The sequence below is a fragment of the Lemur catta genome, chromosome 7 (genome assembly GCF_020740605.2).
Source record: "Lemur catta isolate mLemCat1 chromosome 7, mLemCat1.pri, whole genome shotgun sequence".
In the NCBI taxonomy this organism is placed as follows: Eukaryota; Metazoa; Chordata; class Mammalia; order Primates; family Lemuridae; genus Lemur; species Lemur catta.
Genome location: NC_059134.1, coordinates 83,649,407 through 83,669,821, shown reverse-complemented (window position 1 = coordinate 83,669,821; position 20,415 = coordinate 83,649,407). Strand labels below are relative to the sequence as shown.

General features: G+C 44.0%; 1 protein-coding gene across 1 annotated transcript in view; it reads right to left on the bottom strand.

The window, feature by feature from the left end:
- The window catches only part of KIAA1549L (KIAA1549 like), a 256,074-nt gene that overhangs the window by 95,929 nt on the left and 139,730 nt on the right, over positions 1-20,415 (bottom strand). Inside the window, exons 2-6 of the mRNA XM_045557763.1 lie at positions 16,301-18,841; positions 15,248-15,871; positions 12,799-12,914; positions 2,454-2,673; positions 1,471-1,604 (exon numbers count right to left, since the gene is read on the bottom strand). Of these exons, the coding sequence (XP_045413719.1) occupies positions 1,471-1,604; positions 2,454-2,673; positions 12,799-12,914; positions 15,248-15,871; positions 16,301-18,841 (3,635 nt within the window). The remainder of the gene's footprint in view (positions 1-1,470; positions 1,605-2,453; positions 2,674-12,798; positions 12,915-15,247; positions 15,872-16,300; positions 18,842-20,415) is intronic.

Genomic DNA, 20,415 nt, shown 5'->3' with positions numbered 1-20,415 from the left:
AAATCTGTTTAGATGCAAGTCTCAAATCACCTGTTATAGCCTTTTCCAGGGAAGGTTCGTTACTTGATTTATAAAGTTTCATCTAATGGTCCATAATTACCATACAACAACACAAGAGAGGCTTCTTAAGGCCAAGGGCAGCTTATTTATCTTGGTGTCCCTCCCAGTGCCTGATAAATAGCAGGCACTCGATAAGTCTATGCTTCCTGAATACAATTAAAGTATGCTCTGCTGCCAAGATCTAACTAGGCTCATGCACCTGTGAGGATCACAAATCCAATCAGAAGGAAAATGATTTCCCACAAGAGAGCTGAGTCACACTCCTTACATAAATCTTAAGTCTGTGACACGTTTTTAGATCTTAGTCTAATATGAACCAAATCATAATGAGATACTTCCATATACACTTTGGATAAATCTAGAAAATGAAAACTGCTCATTCAAATTAAATTGTATGCTTTCTACTTCACATTGGCTTTGCTGATAATTCATTTATGCTAAATGTCAATTTCAAAACCACTGGGTCTAATTGCAAAGGCTTCAGTTTAGTCGTCAAAACAGAGACACTGAATAGAAGAGTTAATTAGAGAAATTTTGGGGCTGGATGAATATCATCAAGAAGCATCTGTCCTTAGTGGGATAATATCTACATAATTGCAAAACTGGGTCCGAGGAAGGCTCCTGGCAGTGCATATACTGTTAACCCAGGAAGCTGAAAGTCAGTGAACCAAGAGTCGATTTCCCTAGGAATTAATTCTTATGTTTGCAAAAGTTTCATCAAGGACCCCATTTCCACATTGCATTGATGTTAGCATAGCATAGTGGATAAGAGTATGGGCTTTGGGCTCAAGTCCTTTTTCCATTCTTTACTACCTGTGTGACCTTCTGGAAGTTTCTTAACCTCTCTCTCAGTTCTCTCTTCTGTGAAACGGAGGTAAGAATGCCTCAGAAGAATGTCTTGGGTATTACGTAGGAAAATATTTGTAAAACACTTAGCACAGTTCCTGGCACATAGTAAGCCCTCAACATAAAATGTGTGAGAGTGTGTGTATAAACTAAGGTAACTGGAATATAACCCAATGCAAATCACAGAACAGACAAATCTTAGTGAGTTAGCTACTTAAAATCCAGTCATTATTCATTTTATATTAGACATTTGACATATATAGTAGAGTCTAGTTTAATTTTTTTAAATAGTAAATTTATTTGAAAGGACTGAGGAAGCGCCAGATGGGAAGATAAATATAAAACCCCACACTACAGCAGGTGAACTGCAACACGGCATCCCTTCTGTCATGGCCAGACCCCAGACACTCTCACCAATGTCATGACTGTCTACATCACAAGCCTGAAGTACAACGTTATATTTACACGAAGCAGATCTGAACTGGAGGACCCGAGGCATTTCTTGCCAATGTTTGCACTGTGTTTGTCTGTCAGCTACCCAGCCTGAAACACCCTCCTCCCTACCTGAATCGTCAAGTTGCTTTTGGTACTCAGGACCTTCCTCTCAGCATCCTGGAATGCTCTCTGCAGCCTCTGTTCCATTGTCTGAGCAAACCTGCAGGACTGGATGTTGTCTGATTGGCTCACAAACTGCAGCACTAGAATGAGAGTAATAAATCAGTGCTCACCAGAGCTCTATGTCTCAGTTCCTTGGACTTAATAGCGGTCATGATATAAAACAGCATGATTTTAGATTAGAAAAATTAGGCAAATAAATAATAAGCCTAGACAGGATGTGATTGTAGTTTTGAAAGTGGCTCTTAAAATGATTTATAAATGAAGAAGCATGATCGAACCCTCCAAAACAAAAGGTTTTATAATTTTATTTGATTGGAATATGTAGACCTCTGCTCAAAGACTGACAAATCATAACCTGAAAGAGATCATGCCTTCTATTTCTTTGGAGGGGGAAAAAAAATCAATTGACCTCCATTACAAAGTTGATTGAGTGTTTCAATTTCAATAATTTCTCCACTCTTGTGGTTTACAAACTTTGTAGATCAGAAATCACCAGGGAGCTTGGAAAACAAACAAACAAACAAAAGATAGAAAGATTCTGAGGCCTAAGCTCAGAAATTATAACTTAGTGGCATCTGGAACCCACTGCTCCAAGCCATAGATTTTCTGGATGCTCAACACTTATTAGTATCCACTGGTAATATGAAAAGAAATATAAAATACATTACTTGGTGCTCATCAGTACTAAGTATATAAATTAGGAAGGAAGACTCCTGTGATGGAACATTTCTAATATATTCAGGGTTAGAAAAATTTAGGATGACATGCAGGAAACTTGGGCATTTGATTAGCAGGGCCCTTGGAAGAAGGTACACAAGGACTTTTAAAAAATGACAGAGTTGCTAGCAATGGAGTTTTTAAATAGGTGTCCACTTGGTACTGCCCCTGATCCAGAATGGATACAAATCTTCTCTTTCTGAGTTACTTGCCTGTTTTCAGCTGGAAGTAGCCTGCAGGCTGGGGATTCCACGAGGAGGCAAGGACTGCCACAGACTGTAAGCTGGGGGTGTGTTGCTTCAGATCCGCAGTGACGTTGCTGACTCCATAAACGCTCAGCATTTCGATCACTACAGCAGGCAAGTACACCAGCCTCCCTTTGGTAGCATAGTAACCAACCGTGAGGTTATGAGCATGCTCCAGGATGTCCACCTACAAAACAAATGGACCCAAAGAACTCATTGTTGAATTCCACAGCACCTTTAAGTTCTTCTTGGTGTTTCTTAGAACCACAGCTGTTAGTACCAACATTAGAGAATATGATGTTCTCAGTCAACAAATATTCTTAACAATCCTACAGAGCTGCTGTCCCCAACCCCTGGGTGTGCATCACCACCTGAACTCCGCCCACCACACCCCCAAGTCTGTGGAAAAATTGTCTTCCATGAAACTTAGGAGCCAGGCCACGCAGCAGGAGGTGAGTGATGGGTGAGCGAGGGAAACTTCATCTGTATTTACAGCTGCTCCTCATCACTCGCATCACCGCCTGAGCCCCGCCTCCCCCCTCCACCCTTCCATGGAAAAATTTTCTTCCATCAAAAAGGTTGGGGACTGCTGCAGGCTAAAGCATATGTGGATTGAGAAGTCTCATATTGTGACTCATGTTGTGATATTGAGAAATATCACAATACAACAAAATATAATTTACATCAAACCTACATGGGACAGAATTAAATCTGTATTTTTAAATTCTTTAAGTGCTTCAGTATAATCCTGTGAACACCGATTGTTACCAAAAAGGCAGAGGGCAGAGAGCAGGCCAGAGAGATTTCCAGCTAATGGAATGCTGAGGAAAAGAGCTTTAATATATTTCTCTTTTCTGCGAATTAAAAGGCAAGAATGACAGATTAAATGGGGCACCTTTGGGGCACAGGTCAAGAAGTAAAAAAAAAGTTAATTCCTTCTTTGAGAAGCAGACAGAAGACTCGTTCAGACTTGACTTCATTCTTGGCTTGTAAACTGGTTCAAGACCAAGGTGGAGATGAGCCACCGAGACCTTCTCTCACAGCTGAGTCCTCAGGACACCGATGATCTGAGCTCCTTCTGTCTCGATTGTAATATTTCGAGGCTAGATTTTACTCTTATTTTTTTCCTTTTGCTTTCTTGATGCTGTATATTAACAGTTCAGGGTGTCTGGAGTCTTGTTTTTTATGTATTAAATGTAATGTTTACTACAGAATTACATTTGAAAAACAGAGAAAGTAACACATATATACACATACACGTGTGCGTGCATTGTAGGTATTGCTTTATAACCTCCTTTTTTCCAACTTTTGTTAGTTTTATTTCAAGAGAGTACAAGTGTTTATGTTACATAGATACCTTGCAATGCTTAAGTCAGGGCTTTTGGTATGTCTGTCACCAGAATAGTGTTCATTGTACCCCATAGGTAAGTTTTTATCCCTCACCCCCCACCCCACCCCGCCACATTCTCAGTTTCTCATCTATTTCTCATTGCTTTGTGCTGTGTGTGCCCACCTACTAGCTCGCACTTATTAGTGAGAACCTACGGTGTTTAGTTTTCCATTGCTGAAATACTTAGGATAATGGTCTCCATTTCATCATCCACATTGCTGTGAATGACATTACTTCATTCCTTTTTATGTCTGAGTAGTACTCCATGGTGTGTGTGTGTGTATATATATACACTACATTTTCTTTATCCATTCTTCAACTGATGGGCACTTAGGTTGATTCCACATCTTTGCAATTGTGAATTGTGCTGCAGTAAACATTCGAGTGCAAGTGTCTTTTTGATAAAATGACTTCTTTTCCTTTGAGTAGATACTCAGCAGTGGGATTGCTGGATCTAATGGTAGGTCTACACTTATTTTTATGAGAAATCTCCACATTGTTTTCTCAAGAGGTTGTACTAATTTGCAGTCCCTTTCTCTCTGCATCCATGCCAGCATCTATTATTTTTTGACTTTTTAATAATGGCCATTCTGATAGGGGTAAGGTGGTATCTTCTTGTAGTTTTAATTTGCATTTCCCTGATAATTAGTAATGTTGAGCATTTTTTCATGTTAGTTAGCCATTTTGTCTATCTTCTTTCAAAAACCTTCTGTTCATGTCTTTTGCCCACTTTTTGATGGGGTTGTTTGTGTTTTTCTTGCAGATTTTTTTTGAGTTCTTTGTAGATTCTGGATATTAGTCCTTTGTCAGATGTATAGTTTACAAATATTTTCTCCCATTCTGTAGGTTATCTATTCACTCTGTTGATTATTTCCTTGACTGGGCAGAAGCTTTTTAATGTAATTAAGTCCCATTTATTTATTTTTGTTGTTGCTGTATTTGCCGTTAGCATCTTAGACATAAATACTTTGCCGAGGCCAATGTCTAGAAGAATTTTTCCTATGTTTTCATCTAGAATCATAAAAATGATTTCATACCTTACATTTAAGTCTTTAATCCAGCCTGAATTAATTTTAGTATATAGCGACAGATAAGAGTCCTGTTTCATTCTTCTGTATGTGGCTATTCAATTTTCCTAGCACCATTTATTGAACAGGGCTTCCTTTCCCCCAGTGTATGCTGTTGTCTGCTTTGTTGAAGATCAGTTGGCTGTGTCTCTTCTTTTATACCAGTACCATGCTGCTTTGGTTACTATAGCCTCGTAATATAATTTGAAGTCAGGTAATGTGATGTCTCCAGGTTTGTTCTTTCTGCTTAAAATTGCTTAGGCTATTCGGGCTCTTTTTTAGCTCCAAATGAAGCTTGGGATTATTTTTTCTAGATCTGTGAAATATGATGTTGGTATTTTGATGGAGATTGCATTGAATCTGTAAATCACTTTGGGCAGTAGGACATTTTAACAATGTTGATTCTTCCAATTCATAAAGGATGTTTTTCCATTTGTTTGTGACATCTGTGATTTCTTTCATCAGTGTTTTGTAGTTGTCCTTGTAGAGATCTTTCAACTCCTTGGTTAAGTATATTCTTAGGTATTTTATTTTCTTTGTAGCTATGGTGAATGGTATTGAGTCCTTGATTTGACTCTCAGCTTGACTGTTATTATATAGAAATGTTATTGATTTGTGTGTATTGATTTTGTAACCTGAGACTTTGCTAAATTTATTTGTCAATTCCAGGAGTCTTTTGGTGGAGCCTTTGAAGTTTTCTAGATACAAGATCATACCATCAGTAAATAGGGATAATTTGACATCTTCTTTCCCTATTTGGATGCCCTTTATTTTTTTCTCTTGCCTGATTGCCCTGGCTAGGATTTCCAATACTATGTTGAATATAAGTGGTGACAACAGGCATCCTTGTGTTGTTCCAGTTCTTAAGGGAAGTGCTTTCAACTTTCCCCCATTCAGTATGATGTTGGCTGTTAGTTTGTCATATAAGGCTTTTATAATTTTGAGGTATGTTCTTCTATGCCTACTTTGTTGAGGTTTTTTATCATGAAAGTGTGCTGGATTTATCGAATGCTTTTTCTGCATCTATTAAGATGATCATATGGTCGTTTTTGTTTCTATTTATAGGGTGAATCACATTTATTGATTTGCATATGTTGAACTATCCTTGCATCCCTGTGATGAAACCCACTTGATCATGGTGGATTATCTTTTTGATGTGCTGTTGAATTTGGTTTGATAGTATTTTGTTGAGGATTTTTGCATCTATGTTCATAAGGGATATTTATCTGTAGTTTTCACTTTTTGTTTTGTCCTTTCCTGGCTATGGTATCAAGGTGATACTGGCTTCATAGAATGAGTTAGGAAAGATTCCCTCCTTCTTGATGTTATGGAATACTTTCTGTAGGATAGGTACCAGTTCTTCTTTGTAGGTCTGATAGAACTTGGCTGTGAATCCATCTGGTCTGAGGCTTTTGTTGTTGTTAACATTGGAAGATTTTTTATTACTGCTTCAATCTTACCACTTGTTATTGGTCTGCTCAGGATTTTTATTTCTTCCTGATTCAGGTTTAGGAGGTTGTATGTTTCGAGGAATTTATCCATCTCTTCTAGGTTTTCTAGTTCGTGGGCATAGAAGTGTTTGTAGTATTCATGGATGATGCATTTCTGCAGTATCAGTTGTAATGTCTCCTTTTTCATTTCTGATTGAGCTTAATTGAGTCCTCTTTCTTCTATTTCTGGTTAATCTGACTAGTGGTCTATCAATTTTGTTTATCTTTTCAAAGGACCACATTTTGTTTCATTGATCCTTTGTCTCATTTTTATGGTTTCCATTTTGTTTAGTTCTGCTCTGAGCTTTGTTATTTCTTTTCTTCTGCTAGCTTTGGGTTTGGTTTGTTCTCCTTTTTCTAGTTCCTTGAGATGTGACATTAGGTTGATAATATGTGATCTTTCTGTCTTTTTGATGTAGGCATTTAAGGTTATGAACTTTCCCCTTAGGACTGCTTTTGCTGCATCCCAAGATTTTTGAAATCTTGTGTCCTCTTTGTCATTCAGTTCAAGAGTATTTTTATTTCCATCTTAATTTCATCATTGACCCAAGGATCATTCAGCAGCAGATTGTTTAATTTCCATGACTTCAGGTAGATATGAGTGTTTCTCATGGAATTGATTTCTAATTTTATTCCACTGTGGTCTAAGAAGATACATGTATGATTTCAATTTTTTTAAATTTGCCAAGACTTGTTTTGTGGCCTAAGATATGATCAATCTTGGAAAATGTCCCATGTGCTGATGAGAAGAATGTATATTCAGTGGTTTTGGGGTATAATGGTCTGTAAATGTCTGTTACATCCATTTGTTTTAGAGTCCTGTTTAAGTCCAGTGTTTCTTTATTCATTTTCTACTTTGATGATCTTTCCACTTCTGTCAGTGGAGTGTTGAAGTCCCTGGCTATTAAGATACTATGGTTTACTTCTTTGCTTACATTAGAAGAATTTGCTTTATGAAACTGGGAGTACCTGTGCTAGGTGCATATACAGTAAATATTTAGGATGGTTATGTCTTCTTGGTGAATTGCTCCCTTTACCATTATACATGACTATCTTTGTCTTTTTTTTAAATCATTGTTCATTTAAAGTCTATTTTATCTGATATGAGAATAGCTATCCCTCCTTGCTTTTGGTTTCCATTTGCATGGAATATTTTTTCCATCACTTTACCTTGAGTCTGTGTGTGTCTTTGCAGTTTAGATGTGTTTCTTGGAGACAGAAAATTTTGGGGTTGTGTTTTTTCATCCATTCATCTGGTCTATGTCTTTTAAGTGGAGTATTCAGACTGCTCACACTCAGTGTTGGTATTGATATGTGGGATGCTGTTCTGTTCATCATGTTGGATGATACCTTATTGTTTTGTTTTCTCTCTTGTGCTATTATTTCATAAGAGTTGTGAGCTATAACTTTTGGGTAATTTTACACTGGTGTGTATCTATTGTGCCATTGCATGTATAATGCACTTTTGAGCATTTCCTGTAGGGCAGGTCTAGTAGTAACAAATTCCCTTAATGTTTGCTTGTCTGGAAAAGTCTTTATTTCTTCATCATTTATGAAACTTAGGTTTATAGGATACAAAATTCTTGGCTAACAGTTGTTCTATTTCAGAAGATTAAAAATGGAGCCCTGATCCCTTCTGGCTTGTAAGGTCTCCACTGAGAAATCTGCTGTTATCCTGATGAGTTTTCCTTTGTAGGTTAGTTGTTGCTTTCATCTTTAAGCTTATAGAACTTTCTCCTTCATTTTGACTTTGGCTAGGTTGATGACTATGTGTCTTGGAGATGTTTTATTCACTATGAATCTTCCCAGTGTTCAATGATCATATTCTATCTGGATATCTGAATCTCTGGTGATACCAAGGAAGTTTTCTTCAGTAATTCCCTTGAATAAGTTTTCCATGCTTTTTGCTTTTTCTTCTTCTCCCTCCGGGATACCTAAAATTCATATATTGGCTCATTTCATGTAGTCCTGTATTTCTCTAAGTCATTATTCATTCTTCTTTATTCTTTTTTCTGCATCTTTGACTGGATGGGTTAATTCAAAAGCCTTGTCTTCAAGCTCTGAGATTCTTTTTTCTGCTATGTCTAGCCTGTTGCTGAAGCTTTCTGCTGTATTTTGTAGTTCTTTAAATGACTCATTCATTTCTTTAAGTTGTGTTATATCCTTTCTTATGTTGTCTATCTCTTTAGTGAGTTTTCATTCATATCCTGAAATTTTTTTTTGGTTTCTTTGTGTTGGTTTTCAAATTTCTCATCAATTTCATTCATCTTGTTTGCCGTCTATATTCTGAATTCTGTTTCTGACAATTGGACAATTTCCTTTTGGTTGGGATCCAGTCTTGTGGCTCTATTGTGATCCTTTGGTGGTGTTGAACTAGCTTGGTTTTTCATGTTGCTGACTTCTTTGCTGGTTTCTTCTCATCTGAAACCTCTTCTCTCAGCTCAGGGCTGATAGATTTATGGTGCACCTGTTCCCCTTTGCTGAGAACTCTCCTACTTAGTGAGAAGGAGAGGTCCCTAGATAATGCTTTTGTGTCATACTCTGGAGGACTGACCCAGCAGGAGAGGGGTGGATGCACTGAGAGCCAGCTGTTCTCCTGCATCATCTCGATCCCCTGTGGTTGTCACAGTCTAAGCCAGTGCTGGGGGATATTCAGATTGGTGGATTGGTCCCAAGGCCACTATTGGAAGCTAGGGTGGGAGCTGAGCAAATCCTTCTCCACGGAGACAGGTGGTGTGACCTTGGCCAGTGACTGTGCAGGTTCCGGGAGCTTGATGGATGCCTGGATGCCTGGATGCATCGCAAGACCTTGGCCAGTGTCTGGGCAGATTGCAGGACTTGGGCCAGTGCTAGATCTTTGTGTGGAGTGGTGGGTTGGTCCCTAGGCTGCTGTTGGAAGCTCTGGTAAGGAGCTGGATGAGTTCCTCTCTACTGAGGCAGGCATTGAAAGAGATTGCTCAGCCTAGGTGTCCCTGAGGTGGTGGCAGTGGCTGTTTGGTGAGGCTATCTAGGCTGTGGCCATGGGTATCAGGACTGCAGATGTTCACTTAATCTTGGTCTAGGTGTAATGGCAGTATGCAGTGGGAGGCAGCTTGTGGCCAGTGGGTTGTGGTGGAGAACTGGACCATAGGTGTGGTGCTGTACAGTGTCATGAGGGCATGGCCTGCCAGCTGGCATGCAAGGCCGAGGGGCTTGTTTTGCTGATTGGCACTCAGGGTTGCAGGGGCATGGCCTGCTGGTTGGTGCACAAGACAAAGAGGCATGGCCCACTGCACAGTGTGCAGGTCTGTGGCAGGCAGCCCACTGCACGGTGCACAGGGCAGAGTGTGGCCCATTGGCCAGCACACAAGGCCAGAGTGTGTGGCCTACCACACAGAGCATGGGTCCATGGGGGCGTGGACCTCCAGTGGTGGCGCACAGGTCAAGGGGGTTGTTCCTCCAGGTGGTGTGCATGGCCGCTGATTGGTGGGTGGGTCCACAAGGGTGTGGACCTTTGCTCAGTGTGCGGGGCTGAGAGAGCATGGGCCTTGTCACGACAGCACACGGGGCCAGGGGTGCTTGTTCCACAGGTTGGTGCATGGGGCCACAGGGGCTGGGCGGCTGGATGGCTGGGGCTCTCTCCCCACACAGGTCCTGCTGAGGCTGCTACCATGGGACCCCTTGAGCTCTTCTCGAGTTCCCTGGTAGGTGGGAGAGGCATCCAGCTCCCAACCTTGGGCATGTGAGAACGTCTGGCCTCCCTGTTCCCTCCTCGGCCAGGCAAGAGGCAGTGCTGGGGCAGTTGCACCAAAGCCGATCCCTGTGTAGAGTGGGTGCTCTGGACCTGACAGCTCAGAGTGGCATCAGCTGCGGCAACCCGGGAACTGAGGCCAGCAGGGCCCTGCTGAGCCTGCTCTCTGATTAGGCTTCATGATACAGTCTCCAAGCAGTTCCCCTATCAGTATGGAGGCCCACGGGGGGGGGGGGGGCTCACAGCTTGAGTCACAGTGTCCGTACAAGGAACATGGGGCCCTGGTGCTCTCTCCTTTGTCCCTTCCCCACATGTGGGGGTTTCCCCAAATATCTTCCGATCTTGGCAAGTGGAACTCCCCATTCTCGGCTCCTCCATTCTGAGTGTCTCCCGTCAGTTCTCTGGTGATCCACAGTGCTCTCTCCAAGAGGGTCCATCCACAGGTGGGCAGCGACTTGTAGTTTCATCCTCTCCTAGAGAGCAGCATGTGCGGGCTACTTCTAGTCTGCCATCTTGGCCCTCCCCCCAATTTTTTTATTGTGTTAAAATACACACAACATACAATCTACCATCTTAACCATATTTCAGTGTAATGATCAGTGGTGTTAAGCATATTCATAATACCATACAACCGTCACCACTGTCCATTTCCAGAATTGTCTTAATCTTGTAAAACTGGAACTCAGGGTGTTTTTAACACCTGTTCCCCCTTCTTATTCTTTCATCTCCATTAGGAGTAACATGCATTTTCTGAAGAAAGCAAGACGACTGACTTTGCAGCAGGGTGGGCGTGCCTTTGGTTCCGGCACATTGTGTGCTTTCCCTCAGTCTGTTTCCTAAAGATGGTGTTCAAAATTTTAGCTGAAATAAGGGATGCTTCAGGATGGGACATGGACACAGTAAAAAACACCACTAAATCATCCAGTGAGAAACCTGCTCCCTTTTCAATCCTTCTGGTTACCTCAAGGAACAAGCCTCAGCTTAGTGATTATTTGCTTTTAACGTCTTTCTAACCCTTGCTAATTTCTTTCTTAAGCAAACAAAGGACACCAGGCTCAGCCTCAGAGCCTTCTGCAGGCAACAACGTCTACCTTAAACTTAACAAGCTGTTTGCTTCCCATTATTCTCATTTTTATTTGTGGCAAATGATCCTGATTTCCATATATGATGATAATTATCAAATGTCCTTTCAAAAGAAATGTATTTAAATTTTAAAAAATGAACCCTCTTTTTTTTTCTTTTTTATGAGACAGAGTCTCTCTCACTTTGTCAGCCAGGTAGAGTGCAGTTGCATCATCATAGCTCACTACAACCTCAGATTCCTGAGCTCAAGCGATCCTCCTGCCTCAGCTTCCCAAGTAGCTGCGACTACAGGCACGTGCCATGACACCTGGCTATTTTTCTATTTTTAGTAGAGACAGGGTCTTGCTCTTGCTCAGGCTGGTCTTCAACTCCTGAGCTCAAGCAATCCTCCCACCTCAGCCTCCCAGAGTGCTAGGATTACAGGCGTGAGTCACTGCGCCCAGCCTAAAAAAATGAACCCATTTTTAAAAACCTAATACTTTGATGATATGTAGAAAAGACCAAAACTAAAAAGGTGGTTTGAGAATGACTGAAATTTAGTGAAAATCATATCAGACAACTAAATGGGAACATTCACATTTTCAACTTCCAAATGGAGTTTTTATGCAGAAAACCACAGAAGCTCCTCATGGAACATCTTTCTTTCCTTCTTTTCTTTCTTTTTCTTTTTCTTTTTCTCTTTTTCTTTTCTTTTCTTTTCTCTTCCCTCCCTCCCTCCCTTCCTTCCTTTCTCTTTCTTTCTTCTTTCCTTTCCTTTCCTTTTTCTTTTCCATTTTCTTTCTTTCTTTCTTGTCCAGAATTATATAAAAGAGATTGACAATGACCAATAAACCGTGTGCCAAATCTCCTTCCTAGTCCTTGGTGTGATGGGTCAGGATGGATCACCAAGCTGAGTGCAGCTGGAGGACAGAACATCAGAGAAAGAAGCCAGAGTAATATTTTTTACTGGTGCAAAAGGGAGTCCACCAACTGCCAATTGCATTTACTGCTTGAAAACTTGGGACAAACCCAGAGAGTGTAAAGCAAAGCTTCCATCACTCAGATATGCCATCGAAATCAGCCGGCGCTCATTGAACAGTACTTGGCATTAAAGCGTTTGGAGAGAAGAAAAATGTTTACTTCTCTGTCTGCTGCTGGCAATTTAAGCAGAGTTAGACTTGATTTACAAGTTGGAATAATTTTTAAATGTCCATAAATAAACCACTATTTATAAGGTGAGGAGGATAAACGAAAAAAACAATGGACAGTTCCTAGAGATTATACAAACGATACTAAACACTTTCCCCAAATGATGGGATAATGCGACAGTTTAAAACAGTATATCCAGGCTTTAAAAAAAAAAATCTAGACATATAGCAATTAGTCTCAATTTCCCATCTCAAAATGTGACCTTTTTCTCCAGCCACCATGCATTAGCTATTTGCCAAAACGAAGACAGACTCTATTTCTGGCCAGTGTGGTTATGGTACCTAGAAAGGAGGAAAACAGAGTAAACATACTTTGGACTCAAGAGGCAGATGTGGCCCGATTACAAGGCAGGGGGCTTACGTACGTGAGCCGAGACATCGTTCTGGTGGAAAGCCTTCCGCAGTGCCTGCGTGAGCCCCTTGGCTACACTGAGCTTCAGGGATTCGCTGATCTGCACCCTCCTTTGTGTCAGAAAGAGGACTGCGGGGCAAAACAGAAGCGTGGCAATCAGGGTGAGATGGCCAACCACATAATCAACCACTCCTCCCAGCAGCCACCTTGCAAGTTCTGAGTAAAGGTACCAAGCACAGGTCCAGCCAACGAGGGGACGGGCTGGAGTGGTAGCTCTGTTGGTCCTGCTGAAGTCCTAAGGAAAGAAGGCCCTAATGGAGAGAGAGCTGGTATGCTGATGGTAGCTCATTTCTGAAATGCTGCCTCTGACTGTGAAAGCCAGGATCGGCAGTGCCTTCTCTGGACGCAATGAAATTCCTGCAACAACATTTATGGACAGCCTTCTTAGATGCCCTGAGCTAGGTGCTGCAGCCTCAAACAACCCCAGGGCAGGAAGGCACAGTCCTCACCTCACAGGGGGACAGAGACAGGCAGGGAGACAGGACGGAGAAGAGGCCTTTGCAATTGAATGTTACAGGTGCTATCTGAAGGAAAATCTATGATGCTCTTGAAGCTCCTAAAAGGAGTATCCATCCCTGAGCTGGGCAAGGGGCTAGGGATCAGGAGAGGTTTCCACAGGAACTGATACTTCAGCTGCGTCCTGAAGGATAACAGGAGTGAACTTGCCTAAGGAAGAAAGGATTGCCTGCACCCACTCCCAGCAGAGGAAAAATCAAGTGCAAAGGCACGGGAGAGAAGTGAAATATTTCAGTATACAGTGGTTCCCCCTTATCCACGGTTTTGCTTTCCATGGTTTCAGTTACCCTTGGTCAGCCTCGGTCTGAAAATAGGTTATTATGGTACAATAAGATATTTTGAGAGAGAGAGAGAACATTCACATAACTTTTATAATGGCATGTTATTATTCTTGTTCTATTTTATTATTAGTTATTGTTAATCTCTACTGTGCCTAATTTATAAATTAAACTTTATTACAGGTACTATGTATAGCAAAAAAACACAGTATATACGGGGTTTGGTACTATCTGAGATTTCAGGCATCCTGCAGTGTATCCCCAGCTAAGGGAGGACTCCTGTACATGTTTAGGTTTGGCCCTGACGGAAATGGGCAACAAGGAGTTTTAAGGAAAGAATGCATTTTAGAAGGTTCCCTTGACGCAGACTGGAGAACAGATTGGAGAGGGGGGAAGTCTGAAGGCACAGAGATAAATTTGGCTGTTGGTGCAGAAATTTAGGTGAGCGATGATGACAGCGTGAACTAGGATAGAGAGGGGGCATATTCAGGAGGTAGAAGTGAAAGGAACTGTGACTGCTGAGATGTGGCTGGGGTGGGGGCTGGGGGAGAGGAGAACATTTCAGACTTCTGCATCTGGGGGGGCCAGGGCTGCCTGCCACTCAGAGGAGAGCGGGCGGGAGGGGGGCAGGGGAAGTGGAACCTTAGGCGGTATAATTTCCTGAGAAATAGAAAGAGATACTATACTTTCCACTATGCCTAGTTTTGCAATTTCCCATTTTAGAATAGGATATGTCTCAAGATATCATTTCATTTAATTCTCTGTGGGGTGAGGAGGAAGGCGGCATGCGAGCATTCAGCACTGGCACGCTCTTTCAAATAATCTGTCTAATGTTTTTTATAGCAAACGCCACCACACTATTAAAAGCACCCCGTGCATTCTAGGCCTGCTTTGCTACCACTGGGGAGTCGGGGCTGAAAAGACAGCATCCCGGCTCGGCTCACGGCTCTAGTGCTGCCCGCCCCACTGTTTTCGAGTCTTCTTTTTACATCAAAAGAAATCCTGGGATCCCACATCGGGTGCAGTAGCTGTACTTGTACTGTCTGCTGATTGAGAAAACACATGATAAAAAGCCTTTCTGAACTCTGTGGCACTTCCAAGATCTTGTATTTTACAAATTGCATCACACATTCATGTGAGACATCATTGAGTCGCTCTACAGGCAAAACAGTGCATGTTTGCACTCTCAGACCCACAGGCCAACTGTGGTTTCCCAGGGGGCCTCCGGTATCAGGACTGATCCTAGGACTAAAATCCATGTCAGTAAGTGTCAGGATCTTTATCCTCTGACACTTGATAAAGATCAAGGTTTCCCAGCCTCAGCCCCATGGACATCTCAGGCTGGATTAATCTTTGTTGTCAGGGGCTGTCCTGTGCATTGTAGGATATTTAGCAGTATCCCTGGTCTCTATCCCACTAGATTCCGGTAGCACCACCCCAAATACGACAACCAAAAATATCTCCAGTCATGGCCAATATCCCCTGGGGGAGGAGGAGCAAAAATCACCCCCGGTTGAGAACTACTGATCTAAAAGAAAAATAATTGTTACATCTCTGAGGCCAGGCTTGCTGCTTTCAAGTAAAATCAGAAGGACAGTGGACTCATACCTGTCTTCACCAAGAGCTTACTGGACATCTGACACTCCAGGTTGGATGCCATTCTGCCAGTTGTGACCACGGCAGCCGATGCAGCAGGAAGAGCACCATCTGTGTTTTCTGTCCGCAAGGGGGGCAACCGGGTCGCCTTCACTGAGGCTGTCATGGATGTCAACGCTGCTGTGACCGTCAGCGGGCGTGGGGTGGATGCTCTGGGCATCTCCGGGTTGGTGGGGTTTGGGAAGCCTGTGTGCATGGCTTGTGGTTTCCTGGGGAGGTGTGTTGTGGACAACAGGCCAGGGGCAGCGCCTGTGTTCCCTTGCATGGCTGTATGTGCGCTCGCGGTGTGTGCTGTTCTTGCAAACATGTAGGTTGGCGTGAATGGGAAGGCTGTATGGAGTGCCCCTTGTGTTGCCTTTGGGCCAGATGCCACCTTGTTTGTGACATTTTTAGCTAGAGTAGTGGTCAAACTGCTCTTGGCTAATCCTGAGGCCACAGCCAAAGGGCTGCTGCCGGTACCCTTAGCAAGTAGAGCTGCAGACAGCGCTGGTGGACTTGGTTTCCGCAGAAACAGCGTGGCTGCTGCTGCCGCTGCTGCTGCTGTTGGCTCTACCTTGGATGACACCGAGAAGTCCACTGTAAAGAGACAAAAAGCAACATCTGTCATTGGCCTAGAATGCAACATCACTTGTTCTGATGATGGATGGATGTAACTTATGGGTTTGCCAGGGTGAAAAGTCTCTGCACTCTGGGCTTGCAGTGGGGAGAACTTAGTCAAAACAACTTTAGACTCCTTTAGTCAATTAACCATAATGAGAATGCCACTTATGGCAAAGCTATGGTTGATATGGAGGACACAAATTCCGAACACTTTCAAAACATCTGGTGGGCAGAGGATCAATGACATGACTATTTGGGGGCGCTAACTCACTCCTGAAAGGGGGTATGTGCTCCTTCAGAGCAAAGCTGGCATCTGTGTTGAGCTTGAAGATACTCTGGCTACAAAAGCAGTCATACCTGTTTTGGGGGAACCAGGAAACAAACTACCTCCACTAGTGGCTGCACCTGTCCATTTCTTGGGGTGCTGAGAAGCCTGCAGCACTTTGGAGGGGGTCCTGGAAAAGGCACTGGTTGATATAGGAGGAGATTCAGCAGTAGAGTGATGTCTCAGGATATTCTGGAATGGTGTGGAAGCATTTACCACAAGTGATGGATAGATGTTGCTGGAAATTTGGGAACCTGTATCTGTTCCATCTGAAAGCATTTCCTGTAAGCTAGATGCAGAAGTCAGACGTGGTGAGGTTAGCAAAAGAGGATGTGTTGGCTGGGCAGGCAACTGTAGGTGGGGATGAGATGCAGAACGTTGACTTGTGGATGGGTGATAGTCAACCTCAGTTGTTTGGAAGTCTCTGGAATGGTTGTCATGGCTTGTGGGCCAGAGGTCTGTATGGTTTCCAACCACAGCCCTGTCTGACTGTTGCATGAGCTGGTTGGTGCTTGTACCAAGGACTAGATCCTGAATGCTAAAGCCTTCTGCAGTCACTGAATGCCCAGCAGTGTCTTTGAAATCCTGAGATTTTATTGCATTGGCAGCTGAAGTTAAACCACTGGGAGGAGTTATGGAAGCTGAATGGGTTGCCCAACTTGTGGAGTTAATTGCATGTCCATTTAAATCATAATTTGTTTGCTGCTGCAAGCCAGCTATTGTTGATTCTGTGGAAAGGGATCCAGTTACTGATGAAAGAGAACTCCAGAAAACATCTGTGGCTGCCGGCTTTTTCATGTTTCCCATTGTTGCAAAATCATAGACATCAGTGGAGGAGGGAATTGCTGTCACCTGTTTGGAAGCTGAAGCTGGCAGCTCTGAATGGCCCACAGTAGCTGTGTACATCTCCGGCTTGGTGCTGGAAAAGCCAGGAGATGGGGAAACCATCCAGGTTGTTTGTACCGAGGGCGTGGAAGGTGGAGGTGACCCTGGAGGAGGGAGCGTTGTTCCGGGTGCTGTAAGGACAGCAGATGAACTCCGATCAGCAGCAAGATCAGAGATGAATCCATTTACACTGTGAAGACTCAAAACCTCTCTACTTGGAAGGGCCTGGAGAGGAACTGTCACATTTGCCTTTTCATTTTTCCTCAAAATGGCTGTCACGCTGTCCTCTTTCCATGGGGGAAATGTCCAAGTCGTTGAAAGGTGAGCTCCTCTGCTTGAGAGGAGGAAGTCTGTCGCCGGGGCAGGAAGGGCCCCATCACTGCCCTCTTCTGGAGGAGCGGGCACCCCTGGCACAGGGGGTGGGGGGGCACGACTCTCTGCAGGCTGGAGGAAAGTGAGCGTGGAGGGAAAGTCGGCTGTCCTGTTCCATGGTGAGGCGGGAACCACCCCAGAGAGCATGGCTTGCGCTCGACCTGGGGTGGTAAAAGGCAGAGGAGAAGGCACCCAAGAGGAAGAGGTGTGTTCTGCTGCGTGGGCGGGCCCTCCGGAATTCTCTGGAGCTGCTGACAAATGCAGCGGGTTAGCAGAGTCGCTGGTAGTAGCAGGGGCTAGCTGTCTGCTGCTGGTCATGTCTATGGCCACTGATTCTGCAGTCTGGAAAAGTGGAGACTCAGCCTCACGGGTCGCTGCTGCTGTGCTCTTAAAAGCCGGCAAAGACACCCCATTGTGCACTCTCTCAGGCACCTCAGCTCTGACTGGCTGTGTGGACGCAGGACCTGAAGCCACTTCCAGCACTGACCACGAGGGGGTTCCACCCGGAAGCCGAATAAGACTTCCAGGGGCTGGGAGAGGGAGAGATGGACGGGCCGGTTCTGCCCTGGAGCCCCAAAACCCTGGTGTGGGTGAGCCTGCTGAGTGGGGACCCTCTGCTGGGGACAGCTTGGAATCCTGCTTTGTTGAGGATCCTGAAAAACCTAGACGAGGGGTGCCTGTGAAATTCTGGGGATTTGGGGATGGACTGGGGTCTGTTTCGTCAGAAAATGGGTTCAGGGGATTAGCTACACCCTGACCTGAAGTGGGGTCACCTGGAGCCGGGTGGGGGACTACACGCACTTTGGTGGGCCACTCTGTTGGCTTAGAAAAGATGATGGAATGAGGTGAGTGAGGAGCCAGTGAAGAGGATGAAGGTGGAAGGAGAATGTCTGAGCTTGGGGGATGCTTTGAAATGGAGGGAGTCCCTGCCTGTACTGGCCGAGATGGGAGGACAGCGCTCGGGGACGTCACTGATGGGACTGTGTCCGCAGGGGGGAGCATGCTGGTGAGAGGCGAACCTGATGCGTCGGCTGCTTCTTCTCCCCCTTGAGGCCTTGGTTGGACCAGGGACTCGGTAGAATCCTTGGAAGGTTCGAGGGAGGCGCTATGTCCGCTTCCTTGGAAAAGGGAAGAAGCGAAGTCCACGTGAGCCCTAGTCCTGCGGCGGGTCTTGGGCGGAGGGGTTCCGGCTAGCAGCGGCAAGCTTGTGTTGTCAGGGGACTGTCCCAGCACGGTCTTGGTTCTGTCCACCGCTGAGGAAGACTTGACTTCTGAGAAAGGCCATGTTGGTGAAATTGGTAACAATTTCCCGTGAGGAAACGATTCAGGGGTTGGGGTGACATTTATCTGCAGATTGTCTGTTCCTGTGAAACAAAACATCAGGCAATCAGGCGTTGGATAAACCCAAAACTCCTGCTGTGGGCAGGTGCTGGAGACAAGGGGTGTGCCATTCAGGCACTGCCTGGACCGCACGGAGCCTCCGCCCCATCACGGACGGCTCAGGAACAAATTCAAACAAGGGATGATATAATCTCAAGTATGAAAATACTGCAGCTAACCTACAGGGCAGGGCTGGTAAGAAGCAGTCTCGGAAGTGATGTTTAAGGCAAGATGCAGAAAATACTTATGCATTTAAAACCATTTTTTGGGGGGTACCGCCTACGAGGCTTGGACTATGAAACTCGCAACCTAGAAAATCAAAGCCGCATGTGGCTACCTGCCATGGCCAGTGACACCGAAATAAACCTCATCTGCGAACCCAAACTGCAAGAAACTAAGGAAGGACTCTCTCCGAGCATGGATCTTTTTTTAGGACCCTAGCGCATGTTCAGTGAAATATTTGAGGTTGCCTATGTTTGGAAAGATGGCTCCAATGAAAAATACTTTCCTTCCTAGATTTAAAAGGATTCCTGACACTACCATTCATGCCATGTCAAACAGCCAAGGAGATTTCTTTCAGATTAGGCTATTTCAGAAGAGAAACCACTCACACCCAACCGAGGAAGGAAACACCTCTCACAAGGTCTGGTGTCACTACAGGCACCTGCAGAGGCCAGATCTGTCAGCACTAGGGTGTGAAAGCGCAGGCAAAAAGGCAAGGAGGCAGGGCACAAGACGGTCACCTCCACTGGTAGAAAGCTGGACATCACACACGGTTGGGAAGAGAAACAACATCCTGCCTGAGAGGATTCTGCTTTCCATGGTTTCTGAGTGTTGGTGGTGCTCATCACCCCAGAGGTGGCTAAGTGTCCTTAAAGAATATTTTAAATTAAACATCATATATTGTTGCAAATGGCTACAAGGAGGATATTGAACATTCCCAACATAAAGAAATGATACATGTTTGAGATGATGGAGATGCTAATTACCCTGATCTGATCACTATGTATTAAACATATCAAAACATCACTATCTACGTACATGTACAATTATTTGTCAATTAAAAATTAATTTATTTGTTGAAAATAAAAGGTGCTTCTAGAACTTTCTACATTATTAGCTAAAAACATTAGTTAGAACCATCTAATAGAAACAAACCAATCAAGAAGTGAAGTCAGAAGCCTGGGTTTGTACACAACCTTGTCCACCTGGAGCTGCGTGTGCATTGTTGGACCACGGTCGTAAAACCTGGAGGCAATAAGCACACCCTAACTACCCCATCAGGATGTTGTGAGGAGCAAATGAAATTACAGAAGTGGAAGGAAGGGCTCTCCGAACAGAAAGGCACCAAACAAAACAAATATTTTTAAAAGCACTAAACAAATGAGCTGTCATTATGGGCTCTAAGCCCCTGTGTTTTTTGTTTGTCTAACAAAGGAGGACACAGTGGCCCTGAGAGGGGACACCATTTGCCAGAAGCCATATAACTGGTGAGGAACAGCAGCAGGTCCCAATGCAAGGTCTTGTCACTCCCAGCACTGTCCAGTCTCCCCATACG